The sequence below is a fragment of the Liolophura sinensis genome, chromosome 5, assembly GCF_032854445.1.
Source record: "Liolophura sinensis isolate JHLJ2023 chromosome 5, CUHK_Ljap_v2, whole genome shotgun sequence".
In the NCBI taxonomy this organism is placed as follows: Eukaryota; Metazoa; Mollusca; class Polyplacophora; order Chitonida; family Chitonidae; genus Liolophura; species Liolophura sinensis.
In genome coordinates, this window is record NC_088299.1 from 6,574,520 (window position 1) to 6,601,219 (window position 26,700).

The 26,700-nt window shown below is 39.7% G+C and overlaps 1 protein-coding gene and 4 non-coding genes across 5 annotated transcripts; all 5 read right to left on the reverse strand.

Moving 5' to 3' along the window:
* Nucleotides 1-2,592: 2,592 nt before the first annotated feature.
* Trnal-cag (transfer RNA leucine (anticodon CAG)) lies at nt 2,593-2,676 on the reverse strand. Its single transcript has one exon. It is a non-coding gene; the product is annotated as a tRNA-Leu (tRNA).
* Nucleotides 2,677-14,342: 11,666 nt separating this feature from the next.
* Trnal-cag (transfer RNA leucine (anticodon CAG)) lies at nt 14,343-14,426 on the reverse strand. The gene has a single exon. It is a non-coding gene; the product is annotated as a tRNA-Leu (tRNA).
* Nucleotides 14,427-16,739: 2,313 nt separating this feature from the next.
* Trnal-cag (transfer RNA leucine (anticodon CAG)) lies at nt 16,740-16,823 on the reverse strand. The gene has a single exon. It is a non-coding gene; the product is annotated as a tRNA-Leu (tRNA).
* A 4,132-nt stretch (nt 16,824-20,955) lies between these two features.
* On the reverse strand, nt 20,956-21,675 carry LOC135465993 (trigger factor-like). The gene has a single exon (XM_064743376.1). The coding sequence runs from the start codon at nt 21,673-21,675 to the stop codon at nt 20,956-20,958; it is 720 nt and encodes a 239-aa protein (XP_064599446.1).
* Nucleotides 21,676-23,912: 2,237 nt separating this feature from the next.
* Trnal-cag (transfer RNA leucine (anticodon CAG)) lies at nt 23,913-23,996 on the reverse strand. The gene has a single exon. It is a non-coding gene; the product is annotated as a tRNA-Leu (tRNA).
* Between the last annotated feature and the right edge of the window lie 2,704 nt (nt 23,997-26,700).

The window sequence follows — 26,700 nt, forward strand, 5'->3', positions numbered from 1 at the left end:
CATTAATTTCACGAAAACCATCATTTCTGGCTTGACTATTGACACCAGATTTATCTAATGTATTATTTTCAATAAAATTAGTCTCCACCAAGAATCACAAGGTCACTACCAGACATTAACACATTTAGACTAGAGATAAAATCCTTTCTTTCTTTTGCATTATTCGGGGCGTACACACATATCAAGATAATCGCTGTATTATTAATGCCCACCTTGAATGCTAAATAACGCCCAAAAGGACACCTCGTAACTTTCTTAAAATCGCAGTCAACAGTATACCTCATAATTATGCCCACCCCACATCTCCTGTTCGATCCGTAGGCCCATCTCGAACCTCCAGGTATAGTCAAACATTTAGTATCATTATAATTATGAAAATGAGTTTCCTGTAGAAGCAGGACATCAATACCATTATCAAGCATGGATGATTTAACATATTCTTGTTTAGCAACATCACACAAACCGTTTACATTCAGAGTACCGAAGTGAATTGAACTAAGACCTGATATTACAACAAATAGAAAAAAGACGTACCTACCCATTGGTAGAATGTATGATGTTCAATGACCATAGTCTTAGTCTCTGGACAAACGTCTTCTCCCACGGGAGGCAATGGACTATTTTCGATGATATTCCAACAACATGTTGGAACATTCCTGGTTGGAACATTATCATCTAAGCACAATGTCTCCTCACCTGACTCACTGGAATCCAGATTAGCATCAGAAACTATTTCACCGTCTGGACCCTCCTTTGAATCCTTCTCTATCCGGGCTTTCTTCTGTTGCCCAGCTCGGGAGATAGTACGTTATGTACTTCAGCCTGAACCTCCACTTGGACAGGGCCACCTAGCACGGGAATCGAACCCTCGTCACCAGCACCCTCATTGTCCGCCGAAACTGACGTATTGGCAGATGCCTCTGGCCCCACTTCCTCCTGTCCGTCATTCCATGTTATCGTCTCTGGATGCCGTGTGATCCGAATCGCCATCTCTGTCAATGTCAACATCAACTTCAGAAACATCGACGTCAGATCTGTCCCCATAGGAGATGTCATGAACATCATAATCTTCATGTCCAGTGTTATCATTCTCTGAGTTTGTTTTCCGCTGCAGACCACCTTTAACCCACCCAGCGCAGGACCACGCACGCGCACAACACTCACTTGCGGTATGCTGAGATGAGCCACACATACGACAAAGCTCGCCACAGTGGTTCTCCATTTGTGGGTTCTCGTGAGGAGAAACCCCGTCACAGTTATTAGAATATATCGCCTTACACTCCAAAAACGTGTGGCCTTTCTGAACGCACTTTCTGCACTCATACACCTGTCCTGGGTAGATAAACATAACGTCTCCGTCGAAGTATGTGAATTCGGGGACATAACGACTCTCATGGCATCTAAACCGGAAAATCCGTATGCCTGTCCGAACGTGGGACAACTCAGAATCCGAAAATACAGGGTTTTTTTAACCCCCAGCCACTGCCCATAGGGTTTTAGGGCCTCCCTTATTGTTTCATCTGACATTTCGTCAAGTGCCCAATGAGCAGTTAGGTTCGAATGAAAAGACGTAGCCGGTACAGTATTCCATACAACACCAGTCATCTCGCCCCTTTATTCAGAAGAGCATTGTGAGGCGCTAAAGAAGCCACACGAATGCAAAAAAAAAAAAATTTCAAATAATTCTTTTGGAAGCTGACTAAATCAGCCTTAATGTTTATGACACTGGCTGGAAAACCAATAAAGTCCCTCTGGACCGCCGTAGAAAATGCGGTACTGGACTTTGTCGAGATTGCAACGGATAATGTTCTTACAGGCCTGTTTGCAGGCGTAAATGACACTGGTTTGGACATACCTGTGACAGTAGGTCAAGGGCCCACCATAATCTCCACGAGGATCACTTTAAATCACTGTTTTGAAGCAGGAACCACACAGTAAATCGACAAAATAAATACGTTGTTGTTGCACACAGGTGTAAACAACGGAGATCTTCAATCTCTGAAGGCTAGCATGAACTCCGAACATAGCGCCGTAGACCGCTCGGCCATCCAGACTCCTATGATAGCAAGTGACAATTCAGTAGCGTGACTGACGTTTCAAAGTTAAGCAATACAATTTTTGCAAACTGCATGGAAAAATTTGTTTGGATTTTTACAATACTGAAAACTCAGGTGTTTCCGTTAAAAAAGGGCATAGAATAATAACGGGTGAAAGTACCTCATGAGCGTCGAGTCCGGAGGGTTTTGGCCACAGTTAGATCAGCATAGATTTTTGGCCTTTCGTTTATCGGCAACATGGCATGTACCAACCGGAAGGAAAAACTGAGCACATTTATGGTCTAAAATGGATGGATTAAAGTTTTTCAAATGTCATTCCTTCATGCTGAAAAGAGGCCAAGTTATAACATAATCCTGGCCAGCTGAAAAACTTTAGTTATAAGATTGGTTTTAAATAGATTGACTGCAACACACGGTGGGTGGTGTGACATACAATCTGAACTGATTAGGGATCTGGCTTAAAGGTGTTTAAAATACTTCGAAGCGTTCCTTGTGTGACAGGCACACAAATATTTTTGTATTTCCCAAAAATAAGTGTCAGAAGTGGGATTCGAACCCACGCCTGGAGAACCAGACTGCGACCTGAACGCAGCGCCTTAGACCGCTCGGCCATCCTGACTCACATGATAATAAATGACAATTGAGGAGCGTGAATGACGTTTCAAAGTTAAGCAATTCAATTTTTTTTTTTTTTTTGAGTAAGAAGTAATTTATTTACATCATTCAATTCAACAGATTTATACAGTAGAATTTACATTATTACGTATATCCTCACGCGCAGTCCATTTTAAAAATACAATATCACAGACTTATTTAGATTGGCGTAAGAAAAACCACAAATTACTTTAGCATAAAGATTAACTTTTCATCTCTGACTTTACAAATAGTGCCATTCCTGCACTAAAGTCTAGTAAAACTGCACCTATCAAGTCGCAGGAAATCGACATGAACAATTGTGCGTATCATGTTTTTAGCGGCGGCTACAATGCTGGTGACATCTCTTTGCTTTGAATTAAATATAACGTCATTCCTTGCACGCTAAATACAAAACTGAAGCACACTGAATATATATAAGGTTACGCTCTTTACACCCTCATTGACGCTAACGTCAAGTAACTTGAACATTAATGTTCTCTTACCTAGACTGGGCAGAAACCCAGCGTACAAGATAAAAAACACGACTGAATTCACTGAAAACATCTTGTACTATTCTGCATTGAACGAATAAATAATGCTGGGTCTCGGAACAAATCATTAGTTACATGTCACATGTCGCCTTAATAATCGCTCTTTTACAGGTAAAATATCATGTACCAATTTAAAGCAAAAATGAACTAAATTGTGGTCCAGAAATGTATGAAACACATTTCTCCAAATAATATCCCAGCTTTAACTGAGGCGAAGCAAACATAACACGAGGAATCTGAACAACTGAATCAATAATCAGTAATCAATACATTGTAAATAATTTTGCTGCATTACACTGCACTTGGTAGCTGTTGACCGCAATAGAACTCCTTCCAAGCACTTATGGCAAACCTGTGAAATAGTGGCACATTTTCTGAGTGGGGAATGTTTGGTCTTGCAAACTCTGGACAAACGGATCTTAGAGATAAACCTAACCAGTAAATCGCAAAATATTTCCAGTCAGCGGCTGTTCCATAAATCAACTTTAGGATGTGACGAATAGCCAAAGTTTTAGTTTTACACTCAACATTGTGCACATTTAATTCCCCACATGAGTATTTGTTATGAACCACATCTCTCTTTAAACTTTGTTGTCCCATAGAAACTTGAACACAGTACCTGAACACAATGTTGTACATTTCGTTGGTAATAACATACACTGTGCCGTAAACCACAGCACTGCAAGAGCTACAGTATCGATAAGTACTGAGCGACCTCTTAGGGTAAGATGTCTACCATTCCAAGAAGAGACATGTTTCTTTACTTTGCCTAAGTCACGCTCAGAGTTCAAGGTTGCACTCTTTTCCCCGAAATGAACTCCACATATTTTTGCGTTCTTCACCATCTTAATGCCGACATCGGATGTGGCGTTTGTTACCCACTTACCAATCATTAGTCCTACAGTTTTTGACAAATTTAATTTTGCCCCTGACGCCCTACCGTACTTCTCGGCCAAATCTAGAAAGGACGACAATGACTTTTCTTCCGACAGTATTGGCGTCGTGTCATCTGCAAATGCTTCGCTCCTTTTTCCGTTCCAGGCACACCTGTATCTCAGTAATGTTTCGAATTGCAGTTATAAAAGGTTCTAAGGATAATACATATAATAACGGTGACAAAGAACAACCTTGACGCACACCTCTACTCAAAGGAAATTCCTCAGTGATGTGTCCATTTACAATAACATTACTCGAAATATCTGTATAAAGCAAAGCAATCCATTTACAAAAAAATCAGGCCCAAATTTAAACTGCTTCAAAACCTTAAACAGAAACGACCAATCAACTCTGTTAAAAGCTTTTTCCTGGTCTAAGTTCGCAAAGCATGCCTTTAAATCTTTTTGCTCTACATAATCATAAACATTCCGTAATAAATGCAAATTATCAAAAATACTCCTCCCAGGAATGCCACATGTTTGATTGGGTAAAACAACTGAATTAATTACATTCTTCAAACGATTACACAATGCCTTGGACACTTTTTGTAATTCACATTAAGCAAACTGATCGGTCTCCAATTCTTAATGTACTGTGAATCGTCAGGGTCCTTACAAAGAAGTGTAATTAATCCTGATCGCCGTGAGGAACTTACCGACTCTAAAACAGCAACCTGCGGATGGTCGTGGGTTTCCCCCGGGCTGTGCCCGGTTTCCACCCACCATAATGCTGGCCGCAGTCGTATAAGTGAAATATTCTTGAGTACGGCGTAAAGCACCAATCAAATAAATAAATAAATCTAAAACAGCAGTTAACAACTTTTGTAAATAACTTCCCCATTACAGAGCAAAATTTCACATAAAACTCGGCTGGTAAACCATCATGACCAGGGGAGTGGTATTTAGACATGTGTGAGACCGCATGAAACAGGTCTTGCTCTGTTAGAAGACCTTCACATGACAATCTACAATCTTGTTTTAACTGCGGCAAGTTAGAGAAAAATTCATCCTGACAATCAAAATCGGTCGCTTGTTCAGAATACAACTGCATGTAATACGTTCTAACACAATCAGCTATATCATTTTGATGGACATGAGAAGCAGAACCATTCTTGTGACAAATAACGTTTTTAATCATCTGTTTTTCCCTCTGCCAATTTCCCTCCTAATAAAATATTTCGCCGGCTTTGGATGAAGTTTGCGGAAAATATCATTTATACCAAAATCTTTTTCTAAATTGTTGATTTCGTCTATACCCTCGTTTCGGGAATTTACACCAGAGCTACCTCTATCTAGGGCAATGTTTTCTACAGAATTAAAATCACCACCGAGAATTATAACTTCACTCCCTCTCATTACACTATCTAAATTAGAACTCTTTCCTTTCTTTTCCATTATTGGGAGCATAACTACAGATAAGATTTAAAGCTGTATTATTTACATCAGCCTTAACACTGATAAAACGCCCAACAGGACATCTAATTACATTTTTAATAGCGCAATCTACACTGTACATAATGATAATTCCCACCCCACAATTTCTGGCAGATCCGTAAGATATCCATTTCGCATCCCCAGGAATTTGCAAATTCTTAGCGTCATTAAAATATTGAAAATGAGTTCCCTGGAGAAACAAAATATCAATATTATTCTCAAAAACCAACTTTTTCAGCTGTTCTTGTTTAATACAATCGCGCAAACCATTAACATTTAAGGACGCCAAGCGAATACTACTTAACATCACCATAATCAAAAAGGGAAATAATGTAACGTACATGCCCATCGTGAACGTATGAAATAGCAAACTCAATCCTTATTCATCTGCCTCCTTCGAGAGGCAAATGCCTTCCTTTTCCTAAACTCTAATAACGTAGTGTCATTTCCCTTGGACGGGGTGGGCATCATTTGGGTAGACTCATCAGCATCAATGTCATTGTCATTCCGATAATCAGACGAAAGAGAACTGGAGAGAACCGATGAAATGGCCTGTCCTGTGTCAGGTAAGCTCCCTTTGTCCCGTTTGGGCCTCTTTTCTTCCAGTGGCGGTGGCACGTCCGGACGCTCCTTAGCCACGTGGATTCCAGCCGTAACCACCGTTGTTAAAGGTCCACCTTCTTCACGTGACAATAGCGCACCAATCACCGGAATATCATCTTCTCTTTCAGGGTCAATATTCAGGGCATCCCCTTTGTCAGCGCTAATCTTCATGGCTACGTCACTATCGTCCTTTACGTTGCTGACGTCATATTCCGACTCGTCATCATTGACATCCTCGACATCATCATCTTCTCCTACATACGTTCGCTCCATGGCAAGGGCGGATCAAAAACCAGGGCCTCATCATCGCTGTCAGAGGATATATCGCCGTCAACGTTTAAAACGTCAACGTCCTCATGACCAGTTTGCTGATCGACTTGGCTCGTTGGCTCTCGTGAAATGTCACTGACGTTACTTTTAATGTGAGCCCCGTACGACGCCGTCATAGCGCAACATTCGCTCATTGTATGTTGAAAGGAACCACACCTTTGACATGCTTCTCCGTAATCTGTTTCCGTATGTGGAGCATCGTGCGGAGAAAATCCATCACAGTTTGTACACCACACAGACCTACAATCGGCAGCCTTGTGACTTTTTTCCCACATTTCCGGCACTCGTCCGTCTGACCCGGGTAGGTGAACATGATAACATCACCCCCAAAATTAAAAAAGTTCGGGAAATACCGAACTTTGTGACACCTAAAACGATATATCCTGATCCCTGTTCGCACATAGGACAAGTCCGAATCGGAAAATTTAGGTTTAGTCACACCAAGGCAATCACCATAAGGTTTCAACGCGGACGCAATAAGGTCATTAGACATTTCATCGGGAGCCCAGTGGGCGGTCAAGTTAAGGTAGACCGCTCGGCCATCCTGACTCACATGTTAACAAGTTACAATTCAGAAGCGTAATTGAAAGCTCAGGTGTTTCCGTTAAAAAAATGGATACATTAATAACCGGAAAAAGTATCTCATCAACGTCGAGTCCTGAGATTTTTGGCCACCGTTACATTAACCTAGATTCTTGGCCTTTCGTTTCTCGGAAACATGGCGTGTAGGCTACCAATGGGAAAGAAAAACTGAGCACACTGTGGTCTAAAATGGATGTATTAAAGTTTTTCAAATGATATTCCTGCATGCTGAAAAGAGGCCAGGTTATAACATAATCCTAAGCAGCTGATAAATTTTAGTCATAACAATACTTTTAAATAGATTAACTGCAACACACTGCAGGTGGTGGGACATACAGCCTGAACTGATTAGGCGTCTGGCTAAAAGGTGTTTAAAATAGTTTGAAGTGTTCATTCTGTGACCCGCACAAAAACACTTTTGTACTTCCCAAAAATAGTTGTCAGAAGTGGGATTCAAACCCACACCTGGAGAATCAGACTGCGACCTGAACGCAGCGCCTTAGACCTCTTGGCAATCCTGACTCAGCTGATAACAAGTGACAAATGAGGAGCGTGACTGATGCTGTAATATTCAGTAATACAATTTTACCAATTGCAAAAAAAATTGTGTTTTTACAATACTAAAAAAAGGTGTTTCCATTAAAAAAATGGCATAGAATAATAACCGGTTAAAGTGTCCCAACAACGTCTAGTCCTGAGTTTTTAATCACCGTTAGATCAGCCTAGATTCTTGGCCTTTCGTTTATGAGCAACATGGCGTGTACCAACCAGAAGAGAAAACTAAGCACACTGTGGTCTAAAACCGATGGATTAAAGTTTTTAAAATGCTGCATGTGGAAAAGAGGCCAGGTTATAACATATTCCTGGGCAGCTGAAAATCTTTAGTCATAACAATGGTTTAAAATAGGTTGACTGCAACACACGGCGGGTTGTGTGACATACAGTCTGAACTGATTAAGCTTCTGGCTTAAAGGTGTTTAAAATAGTTCGAAGCGTTCACTTCAACATGGATGCAGCGTCTTAGAACGCTCTGCCATCCTGACTAAGATAAGAACAAGTGACAATTGAGGAGAGTGACTGGCATTTTAAAGAAACGCGATACAATTTTAGCAAATTGCATGAAAAAGTTTGTCTGTATTTTCACAATATTGAAAACTCCGGTGTTTCCGTTAAATAGGTCCATAGAATAACAACCGGTAAAAGTATCTCATCAGAGTCGAGTCCGGAGTTTTTTAGCTACAGTTACATTAACCTAGAATCTTGGCCTTTCGTTTATCGGAAACATGGCCTGTACCAAACGGAAGGGAAAACTGAGCACATTGTGGTCTAAAATTGATGGATTCAAGCTTTTAGAAAACCATTCCCGCGTGTGGAAAAGAGGCCAGATTATAACATAATTCCGAGGAGCTGAAAAACTTTAGTCATAACAATGCTTTTATCTCTGGCGATCTGCATTGTGATCAACCACATAGACGGCGATGTTATCCCTATGTAAATCTCTATCACGTACATGGTATTTAACAACATAGATGGCGCTGGTTGCCCAGTGTAACCGTCTATCCTGTTTGTCATGTGTAACGTCATAGATGGCGCCTCTTGTAGCATGAGATCTTTACATATTAATGGGAAAGACGTAATCGTCCGTTACTTTTGAATCACAATCTGATCGGTTAGGGTCTGTAACGCTCGTCATTTTCAAACTGTATCTAATACTGCTTAACCTGGGGCTAGGGGCCGTAAAGGTAGCCATGCTAATTACATCAGCATGATGCCTTTATGAACAGTTGCAATTAAAGCGCGACTGAGATACTTGTTTAATTGTTTTTTGACATGGAACTCATTCACGGACTACGAATTTGAACTTTGATATGGAATTTATTTGTATTTTTGCATTTTTACAATACTAAAAATTCAGGTGTTTCTGTTAAAAAAATGCATTGAACAATAACCGGTAAAAGTTTCTCATCAACGTCGAGTGCTGAGATTTTTGGCCACCGTTACATTAACCTAGATTCTCGACCTTTCGTTTATCGGCAACATGGCGTGTACCAATGTGAAAAGAAAACTGAGCTCATTGTGGTTTAAAATGGATGGATTAAAGTTTTTCAAATGTCATTCCTGCATGCTGAAAAGAGGCCAGGTTATAACATATTCCTGGGCAACTGAAAAACTTTAGTCCTAAGAATGGTTTTAAAAAGGTTGACTGTAACACACTGCAGGTGGTGTGACATACAATGTGAAATGATTTTTTTTTCTTTAAAGATTGAATTTATTCCCAATAAACGTTTACGAAAACATACATACACAATGACATATCAGTAACAGAGTAATATTGAGATTCACAGCACAGACCAGTTAAAAACAAAACATATCACAGACAAGTTGGGACTGCTGTGTGACACTTGTAATCATCAAATCACTTTTTTAGCGGAGTAAATAAAATAGCTTGTCATTGTTTACTCTACAGAAGATTTTGTTGTGACACCAATACTTTTGAAACATTGACCGATTTAACCGATAAAAATCAACATGAACTCTTGTCTTAATTATACCTTTAGCCACGGCAACGATCGTAGTTGCATCTCTTTGCTTATTCTGAAACACCACTTCGTTTCTTGCACACCAAGTACAAAACTGTAACACTGTAATTATATATAACACAACAGCCCTCACTTCCGGACTAAGAGGAAAATTAACTGATTTGTAAATTAGTGTGTCCTTGTCAAGATTCGGCAAAACGCAACCGTAAAGAACAAACACCCGGCTGAATTCCTGGAACACCTGAGAGACAATATGACATTGAACAAACAAATGGTGATGTGTTTCCAAACCAGAACAAAATACACAGGAGCCGTCAGTGGCGATATTACGCCTCAGTAGTCTTTCTTTGGCGGGCAAATATCATGAACGAGCTTAAAACAGAAATTGATCAAGTTATGATCTAAAAACTTGTGGAACACCGTTTTCCAAACAACACCCCATCTCAACTGCGGAGATGTTAGCATCAACCGTGGCGCCTGTAAGGCTTTCGTGATAAGCTGATCATAAATAACTTTACTAGGGTACATCACAGAAGGTAACGTTTGAACACTATAGAATTCCTTAAAAGCATTTATCGCAAACTGGTAGAAGGGTGTGTTACGTTCTGAGTGTGGGACACTGTGTCTGGCAAATTCAGGACAAACACTCCTCAAAGATAAACCTAACCAATAAATCGCAAAATATTTCCAGTCAGCCTCAGTACCATAAACCAATTTTAATACATGTCGTACGTCTAAAGCTTTCGCTTTGCACTCAACATTATGAACATTTAAACCTCCACTCTTAAATTTATTGTGTACAACAACCCGCTTTAAAACTCTCAGGCTTATTATTCCACAAAAATTTAAATACTATCTGCGTACATTGAGTGACACATTTAGCAGGCAACAAAGTACATTGCCTGCTACCCTAAGAGTTAAATATCTTCCACACCAAGAAGTTACATTCTCTTAACTTTATTCAAGACACGAGTACAGTTGAGTTTCCGCCTGGTCTTTCCCAAAAAAATTCCACAAATTTTGGAATTCTGAACAGTATTCAACCCTAAATCAGGCACTAACGAACTATCCCAATTTCCAATGGTAGGACAGTGGTCTTGGACAGATTCAGTTTTGCCCCAGATGCCCTGCCGTAATTTTCTGTCAAAGTAACAACTTCTTGCACGGAACTGTCATCTGAGAGAATTGCCGTAGTGTCATCCGCAAAGCAGAAACCTTAGCCAGCTTAGCTGTTCCCCTGGCGGACTCCTCTGTTTAAACTAAATTGTTCACTATGTGTCCATTACAATCACACTGCTGGATATATTTGTGTACAGTAATTTAACCCATGCACAAAATTCGGGCCCAAAATTAAACATCTCTAAACATTTGAACAAAAAGGACCAATCATCCCTGTCAAAGGCCTTCTCCTGATCTAAATTTAAAAAGCATGCCTTCAAATCTTTTAGTTCCACGTAATCGTGGACATTACGTAAAAGATGTAAATTGTCGAATATACTACGACCTGGTATTCCACAAGTTTGGTTCTGATTAACCACGTTGTCAATAACAGATTTTAAACGATTACATAAAGCTTTTGACACAATTTTGTAATCTACGTTGTTAACTATAGGCCTCCAATTCCTATGTCCGTTGCATTATTGGGGTCCTTACATAGCAATGTGATAAGACCACTCCGCTGGGACGGACTTAAACTGCCGGAGCGAAAACAACAATTGACAACTTCAGTAAATACATTGCCAATCAGAGGCCAGAACGTTACAATAAAACTCGACCGGTAAGCCATCACAACCAGGCGAATGGTATTTACACATACTATTTACAGCAAACAAGAGCTCTTGTTCCGTCAATGCGCCTCTCACAAAGAGCTTTACAATTATCATTTAACTTGGGTAATTCTGATAGAAACGCGTCTTGACACACAAAATCAGTATCCTGCTTGCTGTACAATTGTTTGTAATATGACCTGATACATTTACCCAATTTCATGCTGGGATTTATGGGACTTGAGACTCATTCCCATGACACCTAATTTCCTTTATCATTTCTTTTTCCCCCTCCCCACTTCCCTCCTAATAAAATACTTCGTAGGCTTTTCCCCCCTTATCAAAGTGAACAGCCTTAGCCCTAATAACCGACCCCGCATGTCTGTCTCTATTTAAACAATTAATAGTCTTCTTTACATTATCAATCTTATCACTATATACAGCAGGGTCTGTCTTTAATACATTCAATTCATCTTGTAGATCCAACAACTGGCTCTTTTTCCTGAATGAAACTTGGGAACAATAATTACGTATTACATCTTTACAATCCTTTTTGAAAGCTCCCACCTGTCCACTAAAGTATCATCACAAATGTCACAATCAGAAAAAATTCTTACAAAGACATCATTTTATTTGTACAGCAAGTTCATCGTCATTCAAAACAGAAGTGTTACATTTCCAATAAAACGGACCCCAAGTAATTACAATCCGTAAAATTTACATCAACAATAGGACAAGAATGATCAGAAAAGGAGACATGTTTAACATCACAAAAGGTTACATAACTCGAACAAGCATTAGGAAGGTAGAATCTACCAAGCCGACTAGCGCATTGGCATCTTGACCAAGTGTAGCACCGTTTGTCCAGATGAAACTTCCTAAAAATATCTCACAACTCAAAATCATATTTAATACTATTAATCTCATCAATACCAACATTTCTCAGACCGAATTCTATCCACTATAATATTTTCAAAGCAGTTAAAATCCCCACCAAGAATGACTAATTCACTCCCACGCATTACACTAAGTTAGAAATGAATTCTTTCCTATCCTGTGGATTATTAGGAGCATATATACATATCAGATTAAGAGCCGTGTCATTAATTGTCACTTTAACACTTATGTAACGCCCGTTAGGACATCTAACGACATTACGTATTACACAGTCAACAGTGTATCTAATCACATTCCCTACCCCACAACTTTTACTTGACCCCTATGCACACCTAGCATCCCCTGAAATTTTAAAATTCCTAGCGTCCTTATAATCTTGAAAATGTGTTTCTTGTAAGAACAAAATATCAATATTGTTATCAAAAACAAATTGTTGTACCTTTGTAACAGCACGCAGGCCATTAACATTTAAAGTGCCAAAACGTATGTTAGATACAAGAGACATAAAACCGATAAGAAAAATATGAAGGTACATATCCATTGTTCATGTGGGAGCATATCCATGTCCGTGTTCTAGTAAAATCTATTCATTGTCTTTACGCGCTCTCGAACGAGAGGCGAAAGATTTCCTACGCCGGTACTCTAATAACATTTTATCAGTACCTTGAGAGGGAGTGGGTGTCATGATTTCAGATATGTCCGAGTCCCCCTGCATTACGCAATCCGACGGTAGAGTGCTCCATAATTCCGATGACTTCCCCTCCGGTTCATTGTCCAGTCTTGCTCTCTTTCGTTCAACGGGCTCTGGAGATCGCACGCAGTGGACATCCGCCTCGACTTTTATCGCACCAGACAAATCTCTGGTCACACCATCGCGGTCTTTGGTGACATTAGGTACAACTCGCGTACCTCTGTCACACTCCATGTCACCCACTGGATCATCCTCCGCTCTGGTAGCGTCAATCTAGTTTCGTCATCTGCGCCCATTTCTTCGTTATCATCATCCTCACCATCACCACTATCACCATCATCATCACTATCTACGTCAACATCATCATCATCATCGTCTCCTTCGGTGTCAATTGTGTTGTTGTCCTTGTCCAGTTTAACCATTTCAATGGCAGGAGGAGGAAACTCTAAGTCATCATCGTCGCTACCGCCCCCAACAACGTCAACGTCAGTTGTGACGTCCTGATCGGGGCCCTGTACACTCGCTGTATTCTGCACAGAATTCTTCACTTTGGACGCATACGTTAAAGCCCAAGCACAGCAATTACCACATGTATGCTCCATCGAGCCACATATACGACAAAGGTATTAAAATAGTAAAAGCGTATCGTGTGAGGTATCGTGTGAGGTGCACACGAATATTTTTGTACTTCCCAAAAATAGTTGTCAGAAGTAGGATACGCACCCACGCCTGGAGAACCACACTGTGACCTGAACGTTGCGCCATAAACCGCGCGGCGATCCTGACTCACATGTTAACAAATTACAATTCAGGAGCGTGACTGACGTTTCTAAGTTAAGCAATTTTACCTAACTGCAGAAAAAAATTTGTTTGAATTTTTACAATACTTAAAACTCAGGTGTTTACCGTAAAAAAAACTTTATCAAATAACAACCGTTAAAAGCATCTCATTGGTGTCGAGTCCGGAGTTTTTGGGCCACCGTTACATCAGCCTATGTTCTCGGTTTATCGTTTATCAGTTACATGGCATGTACCAACCGGAAGAGAAAACTGAACACATTTTGGTCTAAAATGGGTGGATTTAAGCTTTTTAAATGTCATTTATGCATGTTGAAAAGACGCCAGATTATAATATAATTCCGGGCAGCTGAAAAACTTTAGTTATAAGAATGGTTTTAAATATATAGACTGCAACAAACGGCAGATTGTGTAACATACAATCTAAAATGATTAAGCATCTGGCTTAAAGGTGTTTAAAATACTTCGAAGCGTTCAAAGTGTAATACGCACAAAAATAGTTTTGTACTTCCCAAAAATAATTGTCAGATGTGGGATTCGAACCCACGCCCGAAGAACCAGACTGCGACCTGAACGCAGCGCCTTACACCGTTCGGCCATCCTGACTCAAACGATTAACATGTGCAAATTACAATACAGTATCGTGACTGACGATTCAAAGTTAAGAAATACAATTTTAACAAATTGCATCAAAAAATTTGTTTGTATTATTACAATACTGAAATCTCAGGTGTTTACCGTAAAAAAACTTCATAAAATAACAACCGCTAAAAGCATCTCATTGGTGTCGAGTCCGGAGTTTTTATGGCCACCGTTAGATCAGCCTATTTTCTTGGCCTTTCGTCTATCAGCTACATGGCAAGTACCAACCGGAAGAGAAAACTGAGCACATTGTGGTCTAAAATGACTGGATTTGAGCTTTTTAAATGTCATTTATACATGTTGAAAAGACGCCAGGTTATAACATAATTCGGGGCAGCGGAAAAACTTTAGTTATAAGAATGGTTTTAAATATATAGACTGCAACAAACGGCAGATTGTGTAACATACAATCTGAAATGATTAAGCATCTGGCTTAAAGGTGTTTAAAATAGTTCGAAGCATTCAAAGTGTAATACGCACAAAAATAGTTTTGTACTTCACAAAAATAGTTGTCAAAAGTGGGATTCGAACCCACGTCTAGAGACCAGACTGCGACTTGAACGCAACGCCACAGACCGCTCGGCCATCCTGACTCACATGTTAGCCAATTACAATACAAGAGCGTGACTGACGTTTCAAAGTTAAGCAATACAATTTCACCTAATTGCATCAAAAAATTTATCTGTATTTTTACATTACTGAAAAAAATTACTGAAAAGGGTTTTCCGTTAAAAAAAATGCATATAATAATAACCGATAAAAGTGTCTCATCAACGTCGAGTTTTGAGCTTTTGGCCACTGCTTCATTAACCTAGATTCTTGGCCTTTCGTTTATGAGCAACATGGCATGTACCAGTTGGAAAAGAAAACTGAGCACATTTTGGTCTATAATGGATGGATTAAGGCTTTTCAAATGCCATTCCTGCATGTGGAAAAAGGCCATTTTATAGCATAACTCTGGGCAACTGAAACACTATAGTTATAACAATGGTTTTCAATAGGTTGACTGCAACACACGGCAGATTGTGTGACATACAGTCTGAGATGATTAAGCATCTGGGTTAAAAGTGTTTAAAATAGTTCGAAGCGTTCACCGTGTGACGCGCACACAAAATATTTTTGTACTTCCCAAAAAAAAGTTGTCAGAAGTGGGATTCGAACCCACGCCTGCAGAATCAGACTGCGACCTGAACGCAGCTCCTTAGACCGGTCGGCCATCTGGACTAATATGTTAGCAAATTACAATACAGGAGCGTGACTGACGTTTCAAAGTTAAGCAATACAATTTCACCTAACTGCTTCAAAAAATTAGTCTGTATTTTTACTGTAATCCCAGGTTTTTCCATTAAAAAAAATGCATATAATAATAACCGATAAAAGTGTGTCATTAACGTCGAGTTTTGAACTTTTTGGCCACCGCTACATTAACCTAGATTCTTGTCTTTATTTTTTTAGAGTAACATGTCTTGTACCAGTTGGAAAAGAAAACTGAGCACATTTTGGTCCAAAATGGATGGATTAAGGCTTTTCACATGCCATTCCTGCATGTGGAAAAAGGCCAGGTTATAACATAACTCTGGGCAACTGAAACACTTTAGTTATAACAATGGTTTTCAATAGGTTGACCGCAACACACGGCAGATTGTGTGACATACAGTCTGAAATGATTAAGCATCTGGGTTAAAGGTGTTTAAAATATTTCGAAGGTTTCACTGTGTGACCCGCACAAAAATATTTGATGTTAACCAATGACAATTGAGGAGCGTGACTGACGTTTTAAAGTTAAGAAATACAATTTTACCAAATTGCATCAAAAAACTTGTTTGTATTATTACAATACTGAAATCTCAGGTGTTTACCGTAAAAAAAACTTCATAAAATAACAACCGCTAAAAGCATCTCATTGGTGTCGAGTCCGGAGTTTTTTTTGGCCACCGTAAGATCAGCCTATTTTCTCGGCCTATCGTTTATCAGCTACATGGCATGTACCAACCGGAAGAGAAAACTGAGCACATTGTGGTCTAAAATGGGTGGATTTGAGCTTTTTAAAATGTCATTTATTCATGTTGAAAAGATGCCAGATTATAACTTAATTCCGGGCAGCTGAAAAACTTTAGTTATAAGAATGGTTTAAAATATATAGACTGCAACAAAACGGCAGATTGTGTAACAAACAATCTGAAATAATTAAGCATCTGGCTTAAAGGTGTTTGAAATAGTTCGAAGCGTTCAAAGTGTAATACGCACAAAAATAGCTTTGTACTTCCCCAAAATAGTTGTTAGAAGTGGGATTCGAACCCACGCCTGGAGAACCAGACTGCGACCTGAACGCAGCGCCTTAGACCGCTCGGCCATCCTGACTCACATGTTAGCAAATTACAATTCAGGAGCGTGACTGAAGTTTCAAAGTTAAGCAATACAATTTCACCTAACTGCATCAAAAAATTTGTCTGTATTTTTACCATACTGTAATCCCAGGTTTTTCCGTTAAAATAAATGCATATAATAATAACCGATAAAAGTGTCTCATCAACTTCGAGTTTTGAGCTTTATGGCCACCGCTACATTAACCTAGATTCTTGGTCTTTTTATTTTAGATTAACATGGCTTGTACCAGTTGGAAAAGAAAACTGAGCACATTTTGGTCTATAATGGATGGATTAAGGCTTTTCAAATGCCATTCCTGCATGTGGAAAAAGGCCAGGATATAACATAACTCTGGGCAACTGAAAAATTTAGTTATAACAATGGTTTTCAATAGGTTGCCTGCAACCCACGGCAGGTGATGTGATATACAGTCTGAGATAATTAAGCATCTGGGTTTTTTTTTCTTCAAAGATTGAATTTATTCCCAACAAACGTTTACGAAAACATACATACACAATGACATATCAGTAACAGAGTAATATTGAGATTCACAGCGCAGCCCAGTTAAAAACGAAACAGATCACAGACAAGTTGGGACTGCTGTGTGGCACTTGTAATCATCAAATCACTTTTTGTCTACCCTACAGAAGATTTTGTTGTGACACAAATACTTTTGAAACATTGACCGATTTAACCGATAGAAATCAACATGAACTCTTGTCTTAATCATACCTTTAGCCACGGCAACGATCGTACTTGCATCTCTTTGCTTATTCTGAAACACCACTTTGTTTCTTGCACACCAAGTACAAAATTGTAACACTGTAATTATATATAACACAACAGCCCTCACTTCCGGACTTAGAGGAAAATTAACTGATTTGTAAATTAGTGTGTCCTTGTCAAGATTCGGCAAAACGCGACCATAAAGAACAAACACCCGGCTGAATTCCTGGAACACCTGAGAGACAATATGGCATTGAACAAACAAATGGTGATGTGTTTCCGAACCAGAACAAAATACACAGGAGTCGTCAGTGGCGATATTACGCCTCAGTAGTCTTTCTTTGATGGGCAAAATATCATGAACAAGCTTAAAACAGAAATTGATCAAGTTATGATCTAAAAACTTGTGGAACACCGTTTTCCAAACAACACCCCATCTCAACTGCGCAGATGTTAGCATCACCCGTGGCGCCTGTAAGGCTTTCGTGACAAGCTGATCATAAATAACTTTACTAGGGTACATCACAGAAGGTAACGTTTGACCACTATAGAATTCCTTAAAAGCATTTATCGCAAACTGATAGAAGGGTGTGTTACGTTCTGAGTGTCGGACACTGTGCCTGGCAAATTCAGGACAAACACTCCTCAAAGATAAACCTAACCAGTAAATCGCAAAATATTTCCAGTCAGCCTCAGCATCATAAACCAATTTTAATACATGCCGTACGTCTAAAGCTTTCGCTTTGCACTCAACATTATGAACATTTAAACCTCCACTCTTAAATTTATTGTGTACAACAACCCGCTTTAAACTCTCAGGCTTATTATTCCACAAAAATTTAAATACTATCTGCGTACATTGAGTGACACATTTAGCAGGCAACAAAGTACATTGTGTTGTGAACCATAAAACCGCTAGGGCGACAGTGTTAATTAGTACAGCCCTCCCCCTAAGAGTTAAATATCTTCCACACCAAGAAGTTACATTCTTCTTAACTTTATTCAAGACACGAGTACAGTTGAGTTCCGCCTGGTCTTTTCGAAAAAAAATTCCACAAATTTTGGAATTCTGAACAGTATTCAACCCTAAATCAGGCACTAACGAACTATCCCAATTTCCAATAGGTAGGACAGCGGTCTTGGACAGATTCAGTTTTGCCCCAGATGCCATGCCGTAATTTTCTGTCAAAGTAACCACTTCTTGCACGGAACTTTCATCTGAGAGAATTGCCGTAGTGTCATCCGCAAAGGCAGAAACCTTAGCCTGCTTAGTTGTTCCCGGCATGACAACACCATTAATCACACTGGACTTCCTAAGCGCCCATATAAACGGCTCTAACGATAAAACGTACAACAGTGGAGATAGGGAACACCCCTGGCGGACTCCTCTATTTAAACGAAATTGTTCACTTATGTGTCCATTTACGATCACACTGCTGGATATATTTGTGTACAGTAGTTTAACCCCTGCACAAAATTCGGGCCCAAAATTAAACATCTCTAAACATTTGAACAAAAAGGACCAATTAACCCTGTCAAAGGCCTTCTCCTGATCTAAATTTAAAAAGCATGCCTTCAAATCTTTCAGTTCCACGTAATCGTGGACATTACGTAAAAGATGTAAATTGTCGAATATACTACGACCTGGTATTCCACAAGTTTGGTTCTGATTAACCACGTTGTCAATAACAGATTTTAAACGATTACATAAAGCTTTTGACACAATTTTGTAATCTACGTTCAGTAAACTAATAGGCCTCCAATTCCTTATGTCCGTTGCATTATTGGGGTCCTTACATAGCAATGTGATAAGGCCACTCCGCTGGGACGGACTTAAACTGCCGGAGCGAAAACAACAATTGACAACTTCAGTAAATACATTGCCAATCAGAGGCCAGAACGTTACATAAAACTCGGCCGGTAAGCCATCACAACCAGGCGAATCGTATTTACACATATTATTTACAGCAAACAAGATCTCTTGTTCCGTCAATGCGCCTTCACAAAGAGCTTTACAATTATCATTTAACTTGGGTAATTCTGATAGAAACGCGTCTTGACACACAAAATCAGTATCCTGCTTGCTGTACAATTGTTTGTAATATGACCTGATACATTTACCAATTTCATGCTGGGATTTATGGGGCTGAGACTCATTCCCATGACACCTAATTTCCTTTATCATTTTCTTTTTCCCCCTCCCCACTTCCCTTCTAATAAAATACTTCGTAAGCTTTTCCCCCTTATCAAAGTGAACAGCCTTAGCCCTAATAACCGATCCCGCATGTCTGTCTCTATTTAAACAATTAATAGTCTTCTTTACATTATCAATCTTATCACTATTTACAACAGGGTCTGTCTTTAATACATTCAATTCATCTTGTAGATCCAACAACTGGCTCTTTTTCCTGAATGAAACTTGGGAACAATAATTACGTATTACATCTTTACAATCCTTTTTGAAAGCCTCCCACCTGTCCACTAAAGTATCATCACAAATGTCACAATCAGAAAAAATTCTTACAAAGACATCATTTATTTGTACAGCAAGTTCATCGTCATTCAAAACAGAAGTGTTACATTTCCAATAAAACGGACCCCAAGTAATTACATCCGTAAAATTTACATCAACAATAGGACAAGAATGATCAGAAAAGGAGACATGTTTAACATCACAAAAGGTTACATAACTCTGAACAGCATTAGGAAGGTAGAATCTGTCAAGCCGACTAGCGCATTGGCATCTTGACCAAGTGTAGCACCGTTTGTCCAGATGAAACTTCCTAAAAATATCTCACACTTCAAAATCATATTTAATACTATTAATCTCATCAATACCAACATTTCTCACATTATTTGCAGACCGAATTCTATCCAATATAATATTTTCAAAGCAGTTAAAATCCCCACCAAGAATGAGTAATTCACTCCCACGCATTACACTGTCTAAGTTAGAAATGAATTCTTTCCTATCCTGTGGATTATTAGGAACATATATACATATCAGATTAAGAGCCGTGTCATTAATTGTCACTTTAACACTTATGTAACACCCGTTAGGATATCTAACGACATTACGTATTACACAGTGAACAGTGTATCTAATCACAATCCCTACCCCACAACTTTTACTTGACCCCTATGCACACCTAGCATCCCCTGGAATTTTAAAATTCCTAGCGTCCTTATAATCTTGAAAATGTGTTTCTTGTAAGAACAAAATATCAATATTGTTATCAAAAACAAATTGTTGTACCTTTGTAACAGCGCTAAGGCCATTAACATTTAAAGTGCCAAAACGTATGTTAGATACGAGAGACAATAAACAGATAAGAAAAATATGAAGGTACATATCCATTGTTCATGTGGGAGCATATCCATGTCCATATTCTGGTAAAATCTATTCATTGTCTTTACGCGCTCTCGAACGAGAGGCGAAAGATTTCCTACGCCGGTACTCTAATAACATTTTATCAGTACCTTGAGAGGGAGTGGGTGTCATGATTTCAGATATGTCCGAGTCCCCCTGCATTACGCAATCCGACGGTAGAGTGCTCCATAATTCCGATGACGTCCCCTCCCGTTCATTGTCCAGTCTTGCTCTCTTTCGTTCAACGGGCTCTGGAGATCGCACGCAGTGGACATCCGCCTCGACTTTTATCGCACCAGACAAATCTCTGGTCACACCATCGCGGTCTTTGGTGACATTAGGTACAACTCGCGTACCTCTGTCACACTCCATGTCACCCACTGAATCATCCTCCGCTCTGGTAGCGTCAATCTCAGTTTCGTCATCTGCGCCCATTTCTTCGTTATCATCATCCTCACCATCACCACTATCACCATCATCATCACTACCTACGTCAACATCATCATCATCATCATCATCATCTTCTCCTTCGGTGTCAATTGTGTTGTTGTCCTTGTCCAGTTTAACCATTTCAATGGCAGGAGGAGGAAACTCTAAGTCATCGTCGTTGCTACCGCCCCCAACAACGTCAACGTCAATTGTGACGTCCTGATCGGGGCCCTGCACACTCACTGTATTCTGCACAGAATTCTTCACTTTGGACGCATACGTTAAAGCCAGAGCACAGCAATTACCACATGTATGCTCCATCGAGCCACATATACGACAAAGGTATTAAAATAGTAAAAGCACATCACCGTGTGAGGTGCACAAGAATATTTTTGTAATTCCCAAAAATAGTTGTCAGAAGTAGGATACGCACCAACGCCTGGAGAACCACACTGTGACCTGAACGTTGCGCCATAGACCGCGCGGCGATCCTGAATCACATGTTAACAAGTTACAATTCAGAAGCGTGACTGACGTTTCTAAGTTAAGCAATTTTACCTAACTGCAAATAAAAATTTGTTTGTATTTTTACAATACTGAAATCTCAGGTGTTTACCGTAAAAAAAACTTCATAAAATAACAACCGCTAATAGCATCTCATTGGTGTCGAGTCCGGAGTTTTTTTTGACCACCGTTAGATCAGCCTATTTTCTTGGCCTATCGTTTATCAGCTACATGGCATGTACCAACCCGAAGAGAAAACTGAGCACATTGTGGTCTAAAATGGGTGGATTTAAATGTCATTTATTCATGTTGAAAAGACGCCAGGTTATAACATAATTCCGGGCAGCTGAACAACTTTAGTTATAAGAATGGTTTTAAATATACTATCCAAAAAAAGAAACGCATAACCCGGTTTTTTGCGGAGGTGATGCAGTCTTTTCAATTATGCATAACTAAATAAGAATTGCTATTCTGCAAAAAATTTTTGACACAGATTAAGGAAGGGTCCATATCTAGACAACAAGGCCATCAACTTGAGGTAAGACACTCACAATGAGTCTCCCACTTGAGTGGAATGTCAGTATCTGTTGTGACCACCACGGGCACGAATAACAGTTCTGACACGCCTTGTCATGGACTGGATGAGACGCTGGATAGAGGCCTGGGGAATGTTCTGCCACTCCTCCTGCAAACATGCAACTTGCTCTTGAAGCGTTTGGGGTTGAGGTTGACGTTGGCGTAGACGTCGATCAAGTTCATCCCACAGATGCTCAGTTGGGTTAAGATCCGGGGAACGGGACGGCCAGGGTAGCACATTTACATTGTTTTCAGCGAGGAAGTCCCTTGTGACACGTGCCGTGTGCGGTCTGGCGTTGTCCTGCTGGAACAACTCCCGCTGAACGTCAATGACAGGTAAGAGATGTGGCTGCAGGATGGTGTCTCGGTAGCGTACGCCCGTAAGATTTCCCTGAACGTGGACAAGATTTGTACGACCAGTATACGATATTACTGCCCACATCATCACACTCCCTCCACCAAATCTGTCCACTTGGCGTACGCAGTTAGGGGCATAACGTTCGTGAGCACGTCTGTAAATCCGGTTTCTACCATCACGTCTCTGCAATAGGAATCTGGACTCATCACTGAACCAAATGCGTCGCCAGTTGCGTAGATTCCATGCAGTCACGTTGTTACACCATCGGAGGCGATTGGCGCGATGGTGAGGACGCAGCATGATCCCAACATAGGGCCTCCTGGCTCTCAGTCCATGTTCCCTCAGCCTGTTCCGCACTGTCTGACCTGATATCCTCCTCAGTCCCGGTATGCTGGCTGCTGTGCTTTCAGCTGTAGCACAACGGTCACGCAAATGGAGGACCCTTATGTAGCGATCTTGGGCTGCTGTAGTGACACGTGGTCGACCTGAACGCCGGCGGTCATTTGTTGTCCCAGTAATGTTGTAGTGGGCAGCAAGCCGTGAAATCGTGCTCTGGCTGACGTGTAGACGCCTAGAAATGGACGATTGGGACTCTCCAGCTTGAAGTCTTCCAATGGCAATATTTCTTGTGACAGTGTCAAGACGTGGCATGTTGAATCAGCTTGAAAACACCACTTGAAAGACGCCGATTTCCGGCCCGAAGTTGCGGTTTTATAGTCACACACTGCATGCTTTCCATGCGTAAGTTCGGCGTGTAAGACTGCACGTGATGCAGTGTGGTGCTGTATTTTTTACTTCTTCCAAAAACGGCCTCCAAACTCAACATTTTCAACCAAGAAATGTTTTGAGGAATAAAATGTGTGCTAACTGTGATTATTAACAATATTAAAACACATTTTGTTCATGAAATGAAGACAAAATGTATTTATTTCATTTTAAAATAAAACAAAACACCTATGCGTTTCTTTTTTTGGATAGTATATATAGACTGCAACAAACGGCAGATTGTGTAACATACAATCTGAAATGATTAAGCATCTGGCTTAAAGGTGTTTAAAATAGTTCGAAGCGTTCAAAGTGTAATAAGCACAAAAATAGTTTTGTACTTCCCAAAAATAGTTGTCAGAAGTGGGATTCGAACCCACGCCTGGAGAAACAGACTGCGACCTGAACGCCACGCCTTAGACCGCTCGGCCATCCTGACTCACATGTTAACAAATTACAATACAGGAGCGTGACTGACGTTTCAAAGGTAAGCAATACAATTTCAACTAATTGAATCAAAAAATTTGTCTGTATTTTTAGAATACTGTAATCCCAGGTTTTTCCGTTAAAAAAAATGCATATAATAATAACCGATAAAAGTGTCTCATCAACGTCGAGTTTTGAGCTTTTTGGCCACCGCTACATTAACCTAGATTCTTGGCCTTTCGTTTATTGGCAACATGGCGTGTACCAGTTGGAAAAGAAAACTGAGCACATTTTTGGTCTATAATGGATGGATTAAGGCTTTTCAAATGCCATTCCTGCATGAGGAAAAAAAGGCCAGGTTATAACATAACTCAGCGCAACTGAAAAACTTTAGTTATAACAATGGTTTTCAATAGGTTGACTGCAACACACGGCAGGTGATGTGACATACAGTCTGAGATGATTAAACATCTGGGTTTAAAGGTGTTTTTTTTTTTTTTTTTTTTGAAAATTGTTGAATTTATTCCCAGATTGTCATCAAATACACAAGATTTCACAATACCCGGCTATCACAAACTTTTGAAATCACAAGGCAGTCTTAATTAAAATAAAATATCACAGAAAAGATGACTGCTTTGTGAATAGAACAATTGCACATTAGCTGCTCATTTCAATAAATACACTAATTTATCATTCCGTAATGTACAGAAGACTTTGTTTATACACCAGATTTTCTCGAAAGATGGCCTGTCTAGTCGAAAAAAGTCAACATGAATACGGGTTTTAATTATTCCTTTGGCGGCCTTAACAATAGCAACAGAATCCCTGTTTTTTTTCTGAAATATTATGTCGTTGCGTGCACACCAAATACTAAACTGAAGAACACATATGACATACACCATCACAGCTCTAACTTCCTGGTTAAAGGTGGAATACCTTGTAAATTAATGTTTCCGAGTCCATATTTGGTAGGTAGTTCGCAAACAAAACAAATATCCGGTTAAAGTCATTAAACACATCCTGAACGATTTTACATTGTACAAACAGATGTTGCCGAGTTTCAGACAGGGAGCAAAAAACACACAAGTCATCGGTGGCTACATTTCTCCTAAGAAGTTTTTCCTTAACGGGCAAAATGTCATGAACCAACTTGTAACTGAAGTTGACCAAGTTGTGATCTAAGAATTGATGAAAAACAGTTTTCCATATTCTAACCCAGTCCACATGCGGCATAGACACCATTGCTCTTGGACAATGTACTATTTTTGTTACAAAATATTCATAAATATACCTGCTTGAACACAATGTTACAGGTTGCTGTACACCTTCTAAATTGGTAAATTCTCTCCAGGCGCTCAAGGCCAGTCTATAAAAAGGTGGAATGTTTTCAGAATGTGGGACATTGGAACGACAGAATTCACGACAAACATGTCTTAGGGGTAAACCCACCAATAGATGGCAAAGTATTTCCATTCCGCTGTTGTTCCATGAATTAATTTTAAAACATGCCGAGTAACAAGTGCTTTTATTTTACAATCTATATTATGTACGTTTAGACCTCCATTCCCTATTTTATTATGTACGACAACTCTCTTCAAACTTTCGGGTTTGTTATCCCACAAAAATCTGAACACAGTTTGGGAACATTGATTGACACATTTAGGTGGCAACAGAGTACACTGTGCAGAAAACCATAAAACAGCTAAAGCAACTGTATTAATTAAGACAGACCTCCCCCGTAGGGTCAAATATCTTCCATTCCATGTTGATACATGTTTCTTTGCCTTACTTAAAACACGCTCAGAATTGAGTTCTGTTTGATCTGGTCCAAAAAATACCCCACAAATCTTTGAATTTGTAGTGATGTTAAGCCCACCACTGTGCACGTTAGTTTCGTCCCAGCTACCAATGGGAAGAACCGTGCTTTTCAACAAGTTGAGTTTTGCTCCTGAGGCTTTTCCATAACTTTCTGCTAGTTTAATTACATGCGGAACAGAACTCTCTTCAGATAAAATTGCAGTCGTATCATCTGCAAATGCCGACACTCTCGTTTCCTTATTTGTGCCGGGTAACCGTACACCATTAATTTCGTCATTGTTTCTAATGGCGGCTATAAAGGGCTCTAAGGACAAAACATACAATAATGGTGACAAAGAACAACCCTGTCGGACACCTCGACTCAGTTTAAATTCTTCTGTTATGTGCCCGTTCACAATAACACTACTTGTAATGTCAGTATATAATAATTGCACCCACTTACAAAAGTCGGGTCCGAAGTTAAATTTCTCTAAACATTTGAACAAAAATGACCAGTCTGCTCTGTCAAAGGCTTTCTCCTGGTCTAAGTTAAGAAAGCATCCTTTTAAATCTTTTTGTTCAACATAATCATATGTATTTCGTAATAAGTGAAGGTTGTCAAAAATACTTCGGCCTGGTATTCCACATGTCTGATTCTGAAGTACAATTGTATCGATCACATTTTTTAACCGATTGCACAAAGCTTTAGAAACAATCTTATAATCTACATTTAGTAAGCTAATTGGCCTCCAGTTTTTTATGCTTTCGGCATTGTCGGGGACCTTACATAATAGTGTGATTAACCCAGAACGCTGTGAATTACTTAATCTACCCAAGTTAAAACAGTGATTAACTACATCCGTAAACACACCCGAAAACAGTGGCCAAAATTGTACATAAAACTCTGCTGGCAAACCGTC

Bases quoted from the DNA above. Each gene is read 5' to 3' on its own strand.
- LOC135465993 (XM_064743376.1), bottom strand. From the start codon at position 21,675: ATGGAGCATACATGTGGTAATTGCTGTGCTCTGGCTTTAACGTATGCG.